Below are 19,839 nucleotides of genomic sequence, written 5' to 3'. Positions count from 1 at the left end.
AAGGGTATGTTTGCAAGAGCTGTGGAACAATGGGGCACCTCCAACGAGCTTGCAGACGAGCTGCAAGGTCTGTAAAACCTGCTAACCACCACGTGGCAGAGGAAGATCGGTCCATGGTGGATCAAAGCAATTTCGAGGCTCAGAGGAGGCAGATGCTGAAGTACATGGGGTGCACACATTTTTGACGAAATATCCACCTATAATGCTAAATGTAAAATTAAATGGCTTACCCGTAGCCATGGAACTGGACATTGGCGCTAGTCAATCCATCTCAACTAAAAAGATGTTTGAGAGACTGTGGTGCAACAAGGCATTCAGGCCAGCCCCGAGTCCCATCCACACGAAACTGAGAACGTACACCAAAGAGCTCATCACTGTCCTGGGCAGCGCCATGGTCAAGGTCACCTACGAGGGCACGGTGCACGAACTGCCACTCTGGATTATCCCAGGCGATGGCCCCACGCTGCTTGGAAGGAGCTGGCTGGGCAAAATCCGCTGGAACTGGGATGACATACAAGCGCTATCACATGTCGATGAGGCCTCATGTACCCAGGTTCTTAACAAATTTCCTTCCCTTTTTGAGCCAGGTATTGGAAACTTCTCTGGGGCAAAGGTGTGGATCCACTTGGTCCCAGAGGCACGACCCATTCACCACAAGGCACGAGCGGTACCTCAAGATGAGGGAGAGTGTGGAAATCGAGCTGGACAGGCTGCAACGTGAGGGCATCATCTCCCCAGTGGAATTCAGCGAGTGGACCAGCCCGATTGTTCCAGTACTCAAAAGTGATGGCACGGTTAGGATTTGCGGCGATTATAAAGTAACTATTAATCGTTTCTCGCTACAGGACCAATACCCGCTACCTAAGGCAGACGATCTATTTGCGACGCTGGCAGGAGGCAAGACGATCACCAAGCTTGACCTGACTTCGGTCTACATAACGCAGGAGCTGGAGGAGTCTTCGAAGGGCTTCACCTGCATCAACATGCACAAGGGACTGTTCATCTACAACAGATGCCCGTTTGAAATTCGGTCGGCTGCAGCGATCTTCCAGAGAAACATGGAGAGCCTACTCAAGTCGGTACCACGCACTGTGGTTTTTCAGGACGACATATTGGTCACGGGTCGGGACACCGTCGAGCACCTACAAAACCTGGAAAAGGTCCTCCAGCGACTGGATCGCGTAGTGCTGCGGCTGAAGAGGTCGAAATGCATCTTCATGGCAACAGAAGTGGAGTTTTTGGGGAGAAAGATCGCGGCGGACGGCATTTAGCCCACAGACACCAAGACAGAGGCTATCAGGAACGCGCCCAGGCCACAGAACCTCACGGAGCTGCGGTCATCCGAGACTCCTCAACTATTTTGGTAACTTCCTACCGGGGTTAAGCACCCTCTTAGAGCCCCTACATGTGTTATTGCGTAAAGGTGAGAACTGGGTATGGGGAAAAAAAAACAAGTAATTGCTTTTGAGAAAGCCAGAAACATTTTATGCTCCAACAAGCTGCTTGTATTGTATAACCCGTGTAAAAGACTTGTGCTAGCATGTGATGCGTCGTTGTACGGAGTCGGGTGTGTATTACAACAAGCTAACATTGTGGGGAAGTTGCAACCTGTCGCCTATGCCTCCAGGAGCTTGTCTAAGGCCGAGAGGGCCGACAGCATGATTGAGAAAGAGGCATTAGTGTGTGTGTTCGGAGTAAGAAAAATGCATCAGTACCTGTTTGGCCTCAAATTTGAGCTGGAAACCGATCACAGGCCCCTCATATCCCTGTTCGCTGAAATCAAGGGGATAAATACTAATGCCTCAGCCCGCATACAAAGGTGGGCACTCGCGCGATCAGCGTATAACTATACCATCCGCCACCATCCGAGAACTGTGCGGATGCTCTCAGTCGGCTACCATTGCCCACCACGGGGGTGGAAATGGCGCAGCCTGCAAACTTGTTGATGGTGGCGCAGCCCGCAGACTTGTTGATGGTCAATGGAAGCTTTTGAAAATGATAAATCACCTGTCACGGCCCGCCAGATTAGGACTTGGACCAGCCAAGATCCTCTGCTGTCCCTAGTAAAAAACTGTATACTGCATGGGAGCTGGGCCAGCATCCCCGTTGAAATGCAAGAGCTAATCAAGCCGTTCCAGCGGCGAAAGGACAAGCTGTGCATTCAGACAGACTGCCTGTTGTGGGGTAACCGCATAGTGCTACCCAAAAAGCGCAGGGAGACGTTCATCTCGAATCTCCACAACACACACCCGGGTATAGTAATGATGAAAGCGATAGCCAGATCCCACGTGTGGTGGCCCGGTATCGGCTCTGACTTAGAGTCCTGTGTACGGCAATGCAGCGTGTGTGCTCAGTTGAGCAACGCGCCCAGAGAGGCACCACTAAGTTTGTGGTCCTGGCCCTCCAGACCATGGTCGAGGATCCATGTTGACTATGCGGGCCCGTTTCTCGGTAAAATGTTCCTGGTGGTGGTGGATGCTTTTTCAAAATGGATTGAATGTGAAATAATGTCAGGAAGCACCGCCACCGCCACCATTGAAAGCCTGAGGGCCATGTTTGCCACCCACAGCCTGCCTGACATACTGGTCAGTGACAACGGGCCATGTTTCACCAGTGCCGAATTTAAAGAATTCATGACCCGCAATGGGATCAAACATGTCACCTCGGCCCCGTTTAAACCAGCCTCCAATGGGCAGGCAGAGCGGACAGTACAAACAATCAAACAGAGCCGTAAACAAGTCACACAAGGCTCACTCCAAACCCACCTGTCCCGAGTATTGCTCAGCTACCACACGAGACCCCACTCGCTCACAGGGGTGCCCCCGGCTGAGCTACTCATGAAAAGGACACGTAAAACCAGACTCTCGCTGGTTCACCCCAATCTGCATGATCAGGTAGAGAGCAGGCGGCAGCAACAAAATGTAAACGATGGTCGTGCCACTGTGTCACGGGAAATTGATCTGAATGACCCTGTGTATGTGCTAAACTATGGACATGGTCCCAAGTGGATCTCAGGCACGGTGATAGCCAAAGAAGGGAGTAGAGTGTTTGTAGTCAAACTAGACAATGGACAAATTTGCAGAAAGCACCTGAACCAAACGAGGCTGCGGTTCACAGACTGCCCTGAACAACCCACAGCAGACACAGTCTTTTTCGAGTCCACAACACACACAAAGGATCAACGACACCACCCCGGACCAGGAAATTGAACCCATCATGCCCAATAGCCCAGCAAGGCCAGGCTCACGCAGCAGCCCTGCAGGGCCAACAACACGCCAGCCCAGCAAGGGCACAGCCAACACACCAGAACAGACATTTGTACCGAGGCGGTCCACCAGGGAAAGAAAGGCTCCCGACCGCCTCACCTTGTAAATAGTTTTCACTTTGACTTTGGGGCGGGGGGGGCGGGGGAGGTGGAGAGTGATGTTGTATATCTGTAAAGCATGCACCCCCATGTACCACCACCAGGGAGCACATCCCCTGAAGTTCCAAGGCATCCCAGCATCCCTTGGGAGCACTGTCTCAGCTGGCCCCTAAGGTCTGTTCCTCACTCTGGAGTGTCTTAATAAAGACTGAAGTCACTGTTACTTTAACCTCCCTGTGTGCAGTCTCATCTGTGTTAGGAACACAATAGTTAACATGCCATCGGCTTTCATTTTGCTTACTGCAATTGCATGTTAACTTTCAGTGATTCGTGTACAAGGACACCCAGGTCCCTATGAATACCAACATTTCCCAGTCTCTCACCATTTAAAAATATTCTGCTTTTCGATTTTTACTACCAAAGTGGATGACTTCACACTTCTCTACATTATATTCTATCTGCCATGTTCTTGCCTACTCACATAACCTTTGCAGCCTCTTTGCGTCCTCCTAATAGCCTACTTTCCCACCTAACTTTTTATCGTCAGCAAACTTAGATACATTACACTCAGTCCCCTCATCTAAATTTGGAGTCCATATCCTAATTCCTCCAATCCAAAGTGCAGCAGCTCAGTAGATTGGTAATTACCCTTTATTTGTCTTACTGCTATTAGAAATGTAGTTCCAGATGGGTTCTAGGGATGCCCATGTCTGGGCTCCTTGAATTACGTGAACAAGAGATGGTACACACTGCTGGTCAGAATGCAGCAAGCACAGGGAATCTCAACATGTCTAACTGGCAAGGCTCTTAAAACTCTCTGTAATGGTTTTTAAATGAAATTCGGGATGCGTGCAATAAAGAGAGCTGGCCATCCTAGACTGGGTGCTGTGTAATGAGAGAGGATTAATTAGCAATCTTGTTGTGCGAGGCCCCTTGGGGAAGAGTAACCATAATATGGTAGAATTCTTCATTAAGATAGAGAGTGACACAGTTAATTCAGAGACTAGGGTCCAGAACTTAAAGAAAGGTAACTTTGATAGTATGAGATAGAATACACTGGCGAATTATACTTAAAGGGTTGACGGTGGATAGGTCGATGGACGGTGAAATGGCAGACATTTGAAGATCACATGGATGAACTTCAACAATTGTATATCGCTGTCTGGCATAAAAATAAAACGGGGAAGGTGGAGCAACCGTGGCTAACAAGGGAAATTAAGGATAGTGTTAAATCCAAGGAAGAGGCATATAAATTGGCCAGAAAAAGCAGCAAACCTGAGGACTGGGAGAAATTTAGAATTCAGCAGAGGAGGACAAAGGGTTTAATTAGGAGAGAGAAAATAGAGCATGAGAGGAAGCTTGCAGGGAACATAAAAACTGACTGCAAAAGCTTCTCTAGACATGTGAAGAGAAAAATATTAGTGAATACAAATGTAGGTCCCTTGCAGTCAGAATCAGGTGAATTCATAATGGGGAACAAAGAAATGGCAGACCAATTGAACAAATACTTTGGTTCTGTCTTCTCTAAGGAAGACACAAATAACCTTCCGGAAATATTAGGGGACCGAGGGTCTAGCGAGAAGGAGGAACTGAAGGAAATCCTTATTAGGTGGGAAATTGTGTTAGGGAAATTGATGGGATTGAAGGTTGATAAATCCACAGGGCCTGATAGTCTTCATCCCAGAGTACTTAAGGAAGTGGCCCTAGAAATAGGGGATGCATTGGTGGTCATTTTCCAACATTCTATAGATTCTGGATCAGTTCCTATGGATTGGAGGGTAGCTAATGTAACCCTACTTTTTAAAAAAGGAGAGAAAACAGGGAATCAATTATTAAAGATGTAATAGCAGCGTATTTGGAAAGCAGTGACAGGATCGGTCCAAGTCAGTATGGATTTATGAAAGGGAAATCATGCTTGACAAATCTTCTAGAATTTTTTGAGGATGTAACTAATAGAGTGGACAAGGGGGAAGTCAGTGGATGTGGTGTATTTGGACTTTCAAAAGGCTTTTGACAAGGTCCCCCACAAGAGATTAGTGTGCAAAATTAAAGCACATGGTATTGGGGGTAATGTATTGACGTGGATAGAGAACTGGTTGGCAGACAGTAAGCAAAGAGTAGGAACAAACGGGTCCTTTACAGAATGGCAGGCAGTGACTAGTGGGGTAACCACAAGGTTCAATGCTGGGATCCCAGCTATTTACAATGTATAAAACACTGGTTAGGCCGCAGCTGGAGTGGTATGTGCAGTTCTGGTCACTACATTACAGGAAAGATGTGATTGCACTGGAAAGGGTGCAGAGGAGATTTACAAGAATGTTGCCTGGACTGGAGAATTTTGGCTATGAGGAAAGATTGGAGATGCTGGGTCTGTTTTCTTTGGAATGCAGGAGGCAAAGGGGAGACCTGATTGAGGTATATAAAATTAAGGGCCTGGATATAGTGGAGAGGAAGGACCTGTTTCCTTTGGCAGAGGGGCAACAACCAGAGGGCATAGATTTAAAGTAATTGCGGGGGGGGGAGTTTAGAGGAGATATGAGGGGAAATATCTTCACCCAGAAGGTGGTGGGGGTCTGGAACTTACTGCCTGAAAGGGTGGCAGAGGCAGAAACACTCAGCACATTTAATAAATACTTGGATGTGCACTTAAAGTCCCATAACTTACATGGCTATGGACCCAAGAGCTGGAAAGTGGGATTAGGCTGGATAGCTCTTAGTCGGCCGGCGCAGACACGATCTGTTGAAATAGCCTCCTTCCATGCTGTAAATTTCTATGATCAAGCAATGTCAACCAAGCTTATCACAACTGCTGGTCTCTGTCAGCAGAGTCACGTTGCACAAAAATACTAAGTTAAGTTCACCAGCTTTAGGATCCGATTCTCCTTCTTCTCCCCTTATGGAAAATAAATTCAACAATGTCTGCAACTTGACTCTGCTTTGATATCAGACTGTAATTTTATTACAGATTTAAAAACAGACTGTGTCATCAGATTCTAGGACAGAACATTGTCACATCTAGTGCTTCTAATAAACACTGCCACTAAGCAATACGCAGGATATTGTTTCTGTATCTGCAATACTGTCCTGGAGTTTTTGAAATATTTGTTCCTTCTCTTTTCTAGAAGATTACACTATAAAGCTACAGATTTTAAAAGTAGGAACTTCCAAAAATGGACAAGAGATTAACCCTGGGATTACAGACTTGAAAGCCTTAGTACAATTGTGGTCAAAGTGTTCAAGACTTTGATGAGGGATAGGATAAGAAATCAGCTTGCAAGCACAGGGTTTGATTAGAGAGCCAACACATGTTCAAAGGGACATGTCAACTCACTTGGAGGAGGTTGCAGATCTGATGAACGAGGGTGGCAGTGGATGCTATCTACCCAGATTTCAGGAAGGCATCTGACACTGTTACACAGAACAGACTGATTCATAAAATATATGTCTATGGGAGAGATGGCAAAGTGTTGCCAAGAGACCCACAGCAGTTATTTTTATAAAATGACTTGGAGGACAAAATATTGTCCAAAGTGTCTATGTTTGGAAATAACACCAAATGGGGCACAGTAACCAATGCTAACTAATATGTAAATACAAAAGGGCCTAGGAAGACAATGGACAGAGAGGTGGAAAATGGAATTCAACATAGTTAAGTGCAAATCACGCGATTAACAGTGGCAGTGAGAATCCAAAGTACACGTTAAGTGATAATTTGCCTCATTATTGGCAGTTTGCAGTTCTCCTTTGAAAACTGTAAATGCTGTTCTGTCTTTGCCAAACTATTCGATGTGTATTTCTTAAAAACAATAACCTGCTGAAAGTCATACTTACCTTTTTTATTGCAACAATGTTGTCTGTGTTCTTGTCTTTTGCCTTATATACAGTGGCAAACTAAAAATTGGAAACAGAAAGGATTACTGTACCATTTAGGTTGAGGGGAAAGAATCAAACTGTAAAGCACAGCTGCCAAAAACAGCCTAGAATTTAAGGCATTTAAACTGAAAATTTATCATTTTAAACTGGATTTTATCATCCCTCCTTTCTTGCATCTGTGTATCTCTCTAAATTTCAGTTTTCCATTTCTTACCGCTTTCTATGATAAAGTAATCTTCAAAACTGCCCATTATATATAAAAGAACATTACCTTGCATCTGATTGTTCGTTTTCATCATGGCAAAGAAAGAGTATCATTTTTTTGAGTAACACAACAATGAGTCACTTCTACAGTTCACACCCAACACGCATGGAAAACGAGTACAGCATAGATACAGTTAAAAGTAAATAGGGAAAAAGCAATGCAAGAGGGATTGGAAAGACAGAAAGCAGGCAACCCCTGTGAAGCCCCAGACAGAAGTGAGTCAAGATAAGACACAGCAGCAATGAGACCTGAAATACATAAGGAAGTAAATGGAAATACCGCAACTTTTTAATTAGTTTAATTCTACTGTTAATCTAGATTTTCCAATCTCCACAAAACTCCAAAAGCTGTGCAGTGATGTAGGAAATGCAGTGTAGAAATAGAGTTCAGCAGCTGAAGTAGTGAAAGCAGGTACAGAGAACATTTACATATGCTTTAACTGTCTTGCTCCTACTTATGATCAACATATTCACATTATGCAATACTCCAGTGAGTTACTGAGCTCGCAAATGGCAGGCTTGTGTTTTGCTTTGGAGCCACAAGACTTAAAATTACAATAATGGGCCTCACTACAAAATTCTATGGTAATTTCTCAGAGATAATGTGCATATATTGATTCATAAGAACAAAAGAAATAGGTGGAGTAGGCCATGTGGCCCCTCGAGCCTGTTCCGCCATTTAATACGATCATGGCTGATCCGATCATGGACTCAGGTCCACTTCCCTGCCCGTTCCCCATAACCCCTCATTCCCTTACCAGGCGTGAATTGGCTAGGATAGATTGGCGAATTATACTTAAGGGGTTGACTGTGGATGGGCAATGGCAGACATTTAGAGACCGCATGGATGAATTACAACAATTGTACATTCCTGTCTGGCGTAAAAATAAAAAAGGGAAGGTGGCTCAACCGTGGCTATCTAGGGAAATCAGGGATAGTATTAAAGCCAAGGAAGTGGCATACAAATTGGCCAGAAATAGCAGCGAACCCGGGGACTGGGAGAAATTTAGAACTCAGCAGAGGAGGACAAAGGGTTTGATTAGGGCAGGGAAAATGGAGTACGAGAAGAAGCTTGCAGGGAACATTAAGGCGGATTGCAAAAGTTTCTATAGGTATGTAAAGAGAAAAAGGTTAGTAAAGACAAACGTAGGTCCCCTGCAGTCAGAATCAGGGGAAGTCATAACGGGGAACAAAGAAATGGCAGACCAATTGAACAAGTACTTTGGTTCGGTATTCACTGAGGAGGACACAAACAACCTTCCGGATATAAAAGGGGTCGGAGGGTCTAGTAAGGAGGAGGAACTGAGGGAAATCCTTATTAGTCGGGAAATTGTGTTGGGGAAATTGATGGGATTGAAGGCCGATAAATCCCCAGGGCCTGATGGACTGCATCCCAGAGTACTTAAGGAGGTGGCCTTGGAAATAGTGGATGCATTGACAGTCATTTTCCAACATTCCATTGACTCTGGATCAGTTCCTATGGAGTGGAGGGTAGCCAATGTAACCCCACTTTTTAAAAAAGGAGGGAGAGAGAAAACAAGGAATTATAGACCGGTCAGCCTGACATCAGTAGTGGGTAAAATGATGGAATCAATTATTAAGGATGTCATAGCAGTGCATTTGGAAAGAGGTGATATGATAGGTCTAAGTCAGCATGGATTTGTGAAAGGGAAATCATGCTTGACAAATCTTCTGGAATTTTTTGAGGATGTTTCCAGTAGAGTGGACAAGGGAGAACCAGTTGACGTGGTATATTTGGACTTTCAGAAGGCTTTCGACAAGATCCCACACAAGAGATTAATGTGCAAAGTTAAAGCACATGGGATTGGGGGCAGTGTGCTGACATGGATTGAGAACTGGTTGTCAGACAGGAAACAAAGAGTAGGAGTAAATGGGGACTTTTCAGAATGGCAGGCAGTGACTAGTGGGGTACCGCAAGGTTCTGTGCTGGGGCCCCAGCTGTTTACATTGTACATTAATGATTTAGCCGAAGGGATTAAATGTAGTATCTCCAAATTTGCGGATGACACTAAGTTGGGTGGCAGTGTGAGCTGCGAGGTGGATGCTATGAGGCTGCAGAGTGACTTGGTTAGGTTAGGTGAGTGGGCAAATGAATGGCAGATGAAGTATAATGTGGATAAATGTGAGATTATCCACTTTGGTGGTAAAAACAGAGAGACAGACTATTATCTGAATGGTGACAGATTAGAAAAAGGGAAGGTGCAACGAGACCTGGGTGTCATGGTACATCAGTCATTGAAGGTTGGCATGCAGGTACAGCAGGCGATTAAGAAAGCAAATGGCATGTTGGCCTTCATAGCGAGGGGATTTGAGTACAGGGGCAGGGAGGTGTTGCTATAGTTGTACAGGGCCTTGGTGAGACCACACCTGGAGTATTGTGTACAGTTTTAGTCTCCTAACTTGAGGAAGGACATTCTTGCTATTGAGGGAGTGCAGCAAAGATTCACCAGACTGATTCCCGGAATGGTGGGACTGACCTATCAAGAAAGACTGGATCAACTGGGCTTGTATTCACTGGAGTTCAGAAAAATGAGAGGGGACCTCATAGAAACGTTTAAAATTCTGACGGGTTTAGACAGGTTAGATGCAGGAAGAATGTTCCCAATGTTGGGGAAGTCCAGAACCAGCGATCACAGTCTAAGGATAAGGGGTAAGCCATTTAGGACCGAGATGAGGAGAAACTTCTTCACCCAGAGAGTGGTGAACCTGTGGAATTCTCTACCACAGAAAGTAGTTGAGGCCAATTCACTAAATATATTCAAAAGGGAGTTAGATGAAGTCCTTACTACTCGGGGGATCAAAGGGTATGGCGAGAAAGCAGGAAGGGGGTACTGAAGTTTCATGTTCAGCCATGAACTCATTGAATGGCGGTGCAGGCTAGAAGGGCTGAATGGCCTGCTCCTGCACCTATTTTCTATGTTTCTATGTTAAGAAACTGTCTATCTCTGTCTTAAATTTATTCAATGACCACTGCTCTCTGAGGCAGTAAATTCTACAGATTTACAACCCTCAGAGAAGAAAATCCTCCTCATCTCAATTTTAAATGGGTGGGCCCTTATTCTAAGATTATGCCCCCTAGTTCTAGTCTCCCCCATCAGTGGGGACATCCTCTCTGCATCCACCCAGTCAAGCCCCCTCACAATCTTATACGTTTCGATAAGATCACCTCTCATTCTTCTGAATTCCAGTGAGTAGAGGCCCAACCTTCTCAACCTTTCCTCATAAGTCAACCCCCTCATCCCTGGAATCAACCTAGTGAACCTTCACTGAACTGCCTCCAAAGCAAGTATATCCTTTCTTAACTATGAAAACCAAAACTGCACGCAGTATTCCAGGTGTGTCCTCACCAATACCCTGTATAACTATAGCAAGATTTCCCTGCTTTTGTTCTCCATCCCCTTTGCAATAAAGGCCAAGATCCCATTGGCCTTCCTGATCACTTGCTGTACCTGCATACTAACCTTTTGTGTTTCATGCACGAGTACCCCCAGGTCCTGTTTTACTGCAGCACTTTGCAATTGTTCTCTATTTAAATAATAACTTGCTCTTCGATCTTTTTCTGCACAACCTTACACTTTCCAACATTATATTCCATCTGCCAAATTTTTGCCCACTCACTTAGCCTGTGTCCTTTTGCAGGTTTTGTATGTCCTCCTCGCACATTGCTCTTCCTCCCATCTTTGTATCATCAGTAAACTTGGCTACGTTACAATTGGTCCTTTCATCCAAGTCGTTAATATAGATTGTAAATAGTTGGGGTCCCAGCACTGATCCCTGCGGCACCCCACTAGTTACTGATTGCCAACCTGAGAATGAACCATTTATCTCGACTCTCCATTTTTTGTTAGCCAATCCTCTATCCATGCTAATGCATTGCCCCCAACCCCGTGAACTTTTAGCTTATGCAGTAACCTTTTATGTGGCACCTTGTCAAATGCCTTCTGGAAGTCCAAATACACCACATCCACTGGTTTCCCTTTATCCAACCTGTTCATTACATCCTGAAAGAATTCCAGCAAATTTGTCAAACATGACTTCCCCTTCATAAATCCATGCTGACTCTGCCTGACTGATTATGCTTTTCCAAATGTCCTGCTACTGCTTCTTTAATAATGGACTCCAACATTTTCCCAACCACAGATGTCAGGCTAACTGGTCTATAGTTTCCTGCTTGTTGTCTGCCTCCTTTCCTAATTAAGGGCGTTACATTTGCAGTTTTCCAATCTGCTGGGACCTCCCCAGAATCCAGGGAATTTTGGTAAATTACAACCAATGCATCCACTATCCCTGCCACTACTTCTCTTAAGACCCCAGGATGCAAGCCATCAGGTCCAGGGGATTTATCCGCCTTTAGTCCCATTATCTTACTGAGTACCACCTCTTTAGTGATTGTGATTGTGTTAAGTTCCTCCCCGCCTATAGCCCCTTGACTATCCACTGTTGGGATATTTTGAGTGTCCTGTACCATAAAGACTGATACAAAATATTTGTTCAGAGTTTCTGCCATCTCCATGTTCCCCATCACTAATTCCCCAGTTTCGTCCTCTAAGGGATCAACATTTACTTTAGCTACTCTTTTCCTTTTTATATACCTGTAGAAACTCTTGCTATGTTTTTACAGAAATCAACCAGCTTATATCACAAGTATGCAGTACGTTTTTCTCTTATCCTCTCCTCTCATAAAGGCATCAACTTGTTGGGTTCCAATTACGCAGGGACCAGTTGCTATACAGTGTCTCGCCCAAGTCTCAACAGTGGGTATTGACAGGCTATTTAACCGCAGGAGGCATCATATGCAAGTTCGGTCCGGTCTTCATCCAATGTCCACAATGTACACTTCCAGCAGAGTTCGCTGGATAATGATTGGAAGTGGGAATCCTGGACAATTTTCATCTCCATAGATCAGGGAGGCTGAGCCCAAACATAATGTCCATATTGCTACCCTGAGTGAGATCAACTAACTTAATACACAGTGATTGAATTTGGGATCTTTTTGATCTGTTTTGCTCAGCTACTCACAGATTAAACTAATGCAGGGTTTAAAGGAACTTTTGGTTGGACAACATATCTTCTAAATGTCTGTTCTTTTATACCTGGACAACAAATTTAGAGCTGATTTTTATCTTCATCTAAACACCATATTAACAAGATAGAAGAATTCTATATTCTCAAAACTTTCTTTTCTTCTATTTCTACATTCCTGTAAAAATTGGATATGTGTCCCCCAATTTTTTTTTTCCAATTTCGTACAAGTGTTGTTTGATTCAGAAACATTATTATATTTTTTCAATATTAAATTGATATTACATACCAGTTTTCTCCTGACGGAGTCAAGAATTTTGAACACTGAAGATGGCTAAAAAAAATTAAAGGAGAAAGGGAGTACTTTCAAAGCGAATGTACTCACCACACAGTCTAGGTCATCATCATCCTAGGCGGTCCCTCAACGAGGATGACTTGCTTCCACACCAAAAGGGATGAGTTTGCAGCTGTTTCAATGAAGGACCCGATATTCCGGTCCTGAACTCCAGGGGTGAAAGATGCGCGTGCGTGGATTTTTTTGCCGTGTGGTGACCGTTGCACATCAGTCACCGCATGGGCTTGACAGAGCTAGGCCTTTATCCAAGATGACTAGAGACCTGCTCTGCTGCACGGACCTAGTACACACACATACCACAATGTGGGCTGCCCCTGAGCCCTCGGTTCTTCTGGGCCTCGTAACCCCATTTGTCACACCTCCGCCACGATCTCTCGCCGCTCCTCCGCCACGATCTCTCACTGCACCTCCGCACCAAACATTTGCCGCACCTCCGCCACGATCACTCGCTGAATCCCAGCCACGATCCCGCACCGCTCCTCTGTCCCCATCATCCGCCGCATATCTGCCTCGATCTCTCGCCGCTTATCCGTCCCGACCTTCCCGCTCCTCTGCTATACCTGGGCCCCGCCGATGTTCGTGCCCACATTCCAAACTGCAACCTGAGTTTTGATGACGTCGCCCACCTTGAAGCCATCGCACACTTGGAGCGGCTCGCGCTGGAAGTTGTATTGGCATGCTCCAGCTCTTATACTCCCGACCTGCAGTGGTGGCCCACGATGTTAAGGTCTAGGTAATTTCTATGTCAGACATTTCTGATCCCCCAGACTCACCAAGGGAAGCATTCAGATGACAGTGTATCCGCCTCCAGCTCCTGACGGACCGCGTTGCGGAGTTGGAGCTGAGCGTGGATTCACTCTGGAGCATCCACGATGCTGAGAATGACGTGAGTAGCACGTGTAGCGAATTGGTCTTACCGCAGGTAAAGGGTACACAGCCAGATAGGGAATGGAAGACCAACAGGAAGAGCAGTGCAAGGAAGGTAGTGCAGGGATCCCCTGTGGTCATCCCCCTGCAAAACAGATACACTGCTTTGAGTACTGTTGAGGGGGATGACTCATCAGGGGAGGGCAGCAGCAGCCAAGTTCATGGCACCGTGGGTGGCTCTGCTACACAGTAGGGCAGTAAAAAGTGTGGGAGAGTGATAGTGATAGAGGATTCAATTGTAAGGGGAATAGATAGTTGTTTCTGCAGCCGCAACCGAGACTCCAGGATGGTATGTTGCCTCCCTGGTGCAAGGATCAAGGATGTCTCGGAGCGGGTGCAGGACATTCTGAAAAGGGAGGGTGAACAGCCTGTTGTCGTGTTGCACATTGGTACCAACGATATAGGTAAAAAAACGGGATGAGGTCCTACGAGACGAATATAAGGAGCTAGGAGCTAAATTAAAAAGTAGGACCTCAAAAGTAGTAATCTCGGGATTGCTACCAGTGCCACGTGCTAGTCAGAGTAGGAATCGCAGGATAGCTCAAATGAATACGTGGCTTGAGCAGTGGTGCAGCAGGGAGGGATTCAAATTCCTGGGGCATTGGAACCGGTTCTGGGGGAGGTGGGACCAGTACAAACCGGACGGTCTTCACCTAGGCAGGACCAGAACCAATGTCCGAGGAAGAGTGTTTGCTAGTGCTGTTGGGGAGGAGTTAAACTAATATGGCAGGGGAATGGGAACCAATGCAGGGAGACAGAGGGAAACAAAATGGAGACAGAAGCAAAAGACAGAAAGGAGATGAGTAAAAGTGGAAGGCAAAAAACAAAAAGGGCCACTTTGCAGTAAAATTCTAAAAGGTCTAAGTGCATTAAAAAGGCCTAAGTGCGTTAAAAAGGCAAGCCTGAAGGCTCTGTGCCTCAATGCGAGGAGTATTCAGAAAAAGGTGGACGAATTAACTGTGCAGATAGCAGTTAACGGATACGATGTGGTTGGCATCACGGAGACATGGCTCCAAGGTGACCAAGGCTGGGAACTCAACATCCAAGGGTATTTAACATTTAGGACGGATAGACAGAAAGGAAAAGGAGGCGGGGGGGCGTTGCTGGTTAAAGAGGAAATTAATGCAATTGTAAGGAAAGACATTAGCTTGGATGATGTGGAATCGGTATAGGTGGAGCTACGGAATACCAAGGGGCAGAAAACGCTAGTGGGAGTTGTGTACAGACCTCCAAACAGTAGTAGTGATGTTGGGGAGGGCAACAAACATGAAATTAGGGGTGCACGCAATAAAGGTGCAGCAGTTATCATGGGTGACTTTAATATGCATATAGATTGGGCTAACTTAACTGGAAACAGTACGGTGGAGGAGGATTTCCTGGAGTGCATAAGGGATGGTTTTCTAGACCAATATGTCGGGGAACCAACTAGGGGGGAGGCTATCTTAGACTGGGTGTTGTGTAATGAGAGAGGATTAATTAGCAATCTCGTTATGCGAGGCCCCTTGTGGAAGAGTTACCATAATATGGTGGAATTCTACATTCGGATGGAGAATGAAACAGTTAATTCAGAGACCATGGTCCAGAACTTAAAGAAGGGTAACTTTGAAGGTATGAGGCGTGAATTGGCTAGGATAGATTGGCGAATGATACTTAAGGGGTTGACAGTGGATGGGCAATGGCAGACATTTAGAGACCGCATGGATGAATTACAACAATTGTACATCCCTGTCTGGCGTAAAAATAAAAAAGGGAAGGTGGCTCAACCGTGGCTATCAAGGGAAATCAGGGATAGTATTAAAGCCAAGGAAGTGGCATACAAATTGGCCAGAAATAGCAGCGAACCCAGGGACTGGGAGAAATTTAGAACTCAGCAGAGGAGGACAAAGGGTTTGATTAGGGCAGGGAAAATAGAGTACGAGAGGAAGCTTGCAGGGAACATTTAAGACCGACTGCAAAAGCTTCTATAGATATGTAAAGAGAAAAAGTTTAGTAAAGACAAACGTAGGTCCCCTGCAGTCAGAATCAGGGGAAGTCATAACGGGGAACAAAGAAATGGCAGACCAATTGAACAAGTACTTTGGTTCGGTATTCACTAAGGAGGACACAAATAACCTTCCGGATATAAAAGGGGTCAGAGGGTCTAGCAAGAAGGAGGAACTGAGGGAAATTCTTATTATTCGGGAAATTGTGTTGGGGAAATTGATGGGATTGAAGGCCGATAAATCCCCAGGGCCTAATGGACTGCATCCCAGAGTACTTAAGGAGTTGGCCTTGGAAATAGCGGATGCATTGACAGTCATTTTCCAACATTCCATAGACGCTGGATCAGTTCCTATGGAGTGGAGGGTAGCCAATGTAACCCCACTTTTTAAAAAAGGAGGGAGAAAGAAAACAGGGAATTATAGACCAGTCAGCCTGACATCGGTAGTGGGTAAAATGATGGAATCAATTATTAAGGATGCCTTGGAGTGCATTTGGAAAGAGGTGACATGATAGGTCCAAGTCAGCATGGATTTGTGAAAGGGAAATCATGCTTGACAAATCTTCTGGAATTTTTTGAGGATGTTTCCAGTAGAGTGGACAAGAGGGAACCAGTTGATGTGGTGTAATTGGACTTTCAGAAGACTTTCGACAAGATCCCACACAAGAGATTAATGTGCAAAGTTAAAGCACATGGGATTGGGGGTAGCGTGCTGACGTGGATTGAGAACTGGTTGGCAGACAGGAAGCAAAGAGTAGGAGTAAATGGGTACTTTTCAGAATGGCAGGCAGTGACTAGTGGGGTACCGCAAGGTTCTGTGCTGGGGCCCCAGCTGTTTACATTGTACATTAATGATTTGGACGAGGGGATTAAATATAGTATCTCCAAATTTGCGGATGACACTAAGTTGGGTGGCAGTGTGAGCTGCGAGGAGGATGCTATGAGGCTGCAGAGTGACTTGGATAGGTTAGGTGCGTGGGCAAATGCATGGCAGATGAAGTATAATGTGGATAAATGAGAGGTTATCCACTTTGGTGGTAAAAACAGAGAGACAGACTATTATCTGAATGGTGACAGATTAGGTAAAGGGGAGGTGCAATGAGACCTGGGTGTCATGGTACATCAGTCATTGAAGGTTGGCATGCAGGCGGTTAAGAAAGCAAATGGCATGTTGGCCTTCATAGCGAGGGGATTTGAGTACAGGGGCAGGGAGGTGTTACTACAGTTGTACAGGGCCTTGGTGAGGCCACACCTGGAGTATTGTGTACATTTTTGGTCTCCTAACTTGAGGAAGGACATTCTTGCTATTGAGGGAGTGCAGTGAAGGTTCACCAGACTGATTGCCGGGATGGCAGGACTGACATATCAAGAAAGACTGGATCAACTGGGCTTGTATTCACTGGAGTTCAGAAGAATGAGAGGGGATCTCAATAGAAACGTTTAAAATTCTGATGGGTTCAGACAGGTTAGATGCAGGAAGAATGTTCCCAATGTTGGGGAAGTCCAGAACCAGGGGTCACAGTCTAAGGATAAGCGGTAAGCCATTTAGGACCGAGATGAGGAGAAACCTCTTCACCCAGAGAGTGGTGAACCTGTGGAATTCTCTCCCACAGAAAGTTATTGAGGCCAATTCACTAAATATATTCAAAAAGGAGTTAGATGTAGTTCTTAATACTAGGGGGATCAAGGGGTATGGCGAGAAAGCAGGAATGGGGTATTGAAGTTGCATGTTCAGCCATGAACTCATTGAATGGCGGTGCAGGCTCGAAGGGCCGAATGGCTTACTCCTGCACCTATTTTCAATGTTTCTATGTTTCAGACCCTACCCCTATCATCCCCATGCTTGTCGCGGCTCCTGATCTCTTCAGACCCTCCCCTGTGGAGACCCACATGCTCCTCCGGCCTCCCTTCTGGCGCTATTCCCTTTTCGAATTAATTTTTATATATATGGAATAGTATAGTGCCTCTGCTATTTCTTTCCTAAAACCAGGGGTTTTAATCCTCTCTAAGTTTGGTTAGTTTGTCAATTTTCTCCCCCCTTTCTATCTTAAATGTCTTTATGACTCCATGTCAGTTTAGAGTCAAGTATTCTAAACCATAAATATCAGCAAATTGGACTCATCTCCAAGCATTTAAACAGGAAAGAAAGCAGATTGATCGCTCTGCCTGAAAACTACAATATCACCCAAAGTACCAACAGCTTGGACTACATTGAGATCGGCACCATGTTTAATAAGTATTGGATTTGGCAAAATTGCAAATGATACTAATTCTCTACAATCCAAAGTAACAACATGGCTATTGTTGTCTGAAGTGCTGCACAGCTGTCTTGCACACTCATGCAGGTTTTTCTATCATCTATGTTGACTATTGCAAAGGATCTAGGTGAAGAAACTTGGCATAAGGGAAAACTGTTTATGCAAAGTGCTTTTTTACCCATCCCATTTTCTTCTGGGCCCTGACATTTGGAATATAGTTCCTAGGATGCCAGCTGCATGAGGCCTTGTTTACATGTGTTAGCCTAGACAATTACTATCAGTGGGTTATTTGACAATGAAGAGCATCAAAGTCAAATCCTATTTTGTCCCTCAGACCACATCCACTGCGTTACTGGAGATCAATCAGGTATAGGAACCCTGGCTGATTTTTAACCTAATCTCATTCAGCGACATTGAGGCCTTTTGTAGTGCTCCTTTCTTTGTTGTAGGTAAAATCAGCATAGCTAAGGACCTAATTGGGAAGCTTTCAGTCTAGCAACAGACCATGCAATATGTTTACCCACCAAGCCATCAGAGAACCAGACATGCAGAACTTTCAAATTTCTTCAGTTTGGTCTCCTCATACCTGCTGAGATATGTCAATCCAAAACCTGGGCACACAGTTCTCCTGTCAGCTGTGGCTCAGTGGATAGCACACTCACATTTGAGTGAGAAGATTATGGGTTCAAGTTCCAATTCAGGGACTAGAGCACATAAATGTAGGTTGGCACTCCAGTTCAGTGCTGAGGGAGAATGGCACTGTCGGAGGTGCCGTCTTTCAGATGAGAAGTTAAACCGAGGCCCCGTCTGCTCTCTCAGGGGGACGTAAAAAAATCACATGGCACTATTTCGAAGAAGAGCAGGAAAGCTATCCCCTGTCTCCTGACTAATATTTATCCCTCGATCAACATCACAAAAACAGATTATCTGGTCATTATCAAATTGCTGATGGAGGGAGTTTGCTCTGCGCAAATTGGCTGCTGAGTTTCCCACATTACAACAGTGACTACACTCTAAAAGTATCTCATTGGCTGTAAAGCGCTTTGATACATCTGCTGATCATGAAAGGCACTATATAAATCCAAGTCTTTCTTTCTTTACTTCTGGCTCAAAAGTGGATTTGGAAGTTGAGTTTGACTACCCATCAGTGACTAGGACTCCAAGTTCACCATCATCTGAGATCTACATCTGAGTCAATTCAGAGACCTGGCAGAGTTGGGGAGTTCACAATGTTAATGATTCCAAATGATTAAAATGAATGTTGCAAATATTATTCAAACTCTAGTGGTTGGGTGTGAAGTTGTGTAATCAGATTGTTTGGATTCCATTTTTAAATCTCCTTCAACTACTTAATTCTGTGTATAAAATATTAGCTGCAAAAACAGATTTATGTTTCTTTAGACAGTTTTCATTGCATTGAATGCATTGTTCTCTGGATATTGTTTAAACAGGTATGAATGAAACTCGCAATGTTTTGCTTAGAATTGAATAAAGCCCCAGTTTTAAAACAAAAAACGCCACTGTAAGTGACGAGAAATATAGCAATCTAGTGCAGTCATCCTCCTCCATCAGTATTCAAGCATCAAACACCCCAGTCTGAGACCTGCACCCGGGTGCTCTATTTAGCTATTTGCAAGAGGCAGGAGCAGGGCAAGCCTCACCTGTCCCTCTCCCAGGAAGTCGAGCTTCTCGTAGCGCTTGGCCCTGGACCTGACATCCACCGCCATCACTCCGAGCAACGCTAGAAACTTCGCAGCATAACTTCCGAGCCAAC

General features: G+C 45.1%; 1 protein-coding gene across 3 annotated transcripts in view; it reads right to left on the bottom strand.

Moving 5' to 3' along the window:
• cdk7 (cyclin-dependent kinase 7) overlaps positions 1-19,839 on the bottom strand; it is a 50,130-nt gene extending 30,291 nt beyond the window's left edge. For 2 of the 3 annotated variants that reach the window (XR_011593154.1, XM_070879638.1), the window contains exons 1-2: positions 19,727-19,839; positions 7,196-7,255 (exon numbers count right to left, since the gene is read on the bottom strand). Coding sequence is in view for 1 of the 3 variants with exons in the window: in XM_070879638.1 (XP_070735739.1) it covers positions 7,196-7,255; positions 19,727-19,792 (126 nt within the window). In the remaining 2 variants the exon portion in view is untranslated. The remainder of the gene's footprint in view (positions 1-7,195; positions 7,256-19,726) is intronic. The other variant, XR_011593155.1, reaches the window with a different exon arrangement.

Source organism: Pristiophorus japonicus, chromosome 1, assembly GCF_044704955.1.
Source record: "Pristiophorus japonicus isolate sPriJap1 chromosome 1, sPriJap1.hap1, whole genome shotgun sequence".
NCBI classification, from domain to species: Eukaryota; Metazoa; Chordata; class Chondrichthyes; family Pristiophoridae; genus Pristiophorus; species Pristiophorus japonicus.
The sequence above is the reverse complement of the archived record's forward strand: the minus strand, read 5'-3'. Positions and strand labels throughout refer to the sequence as shown.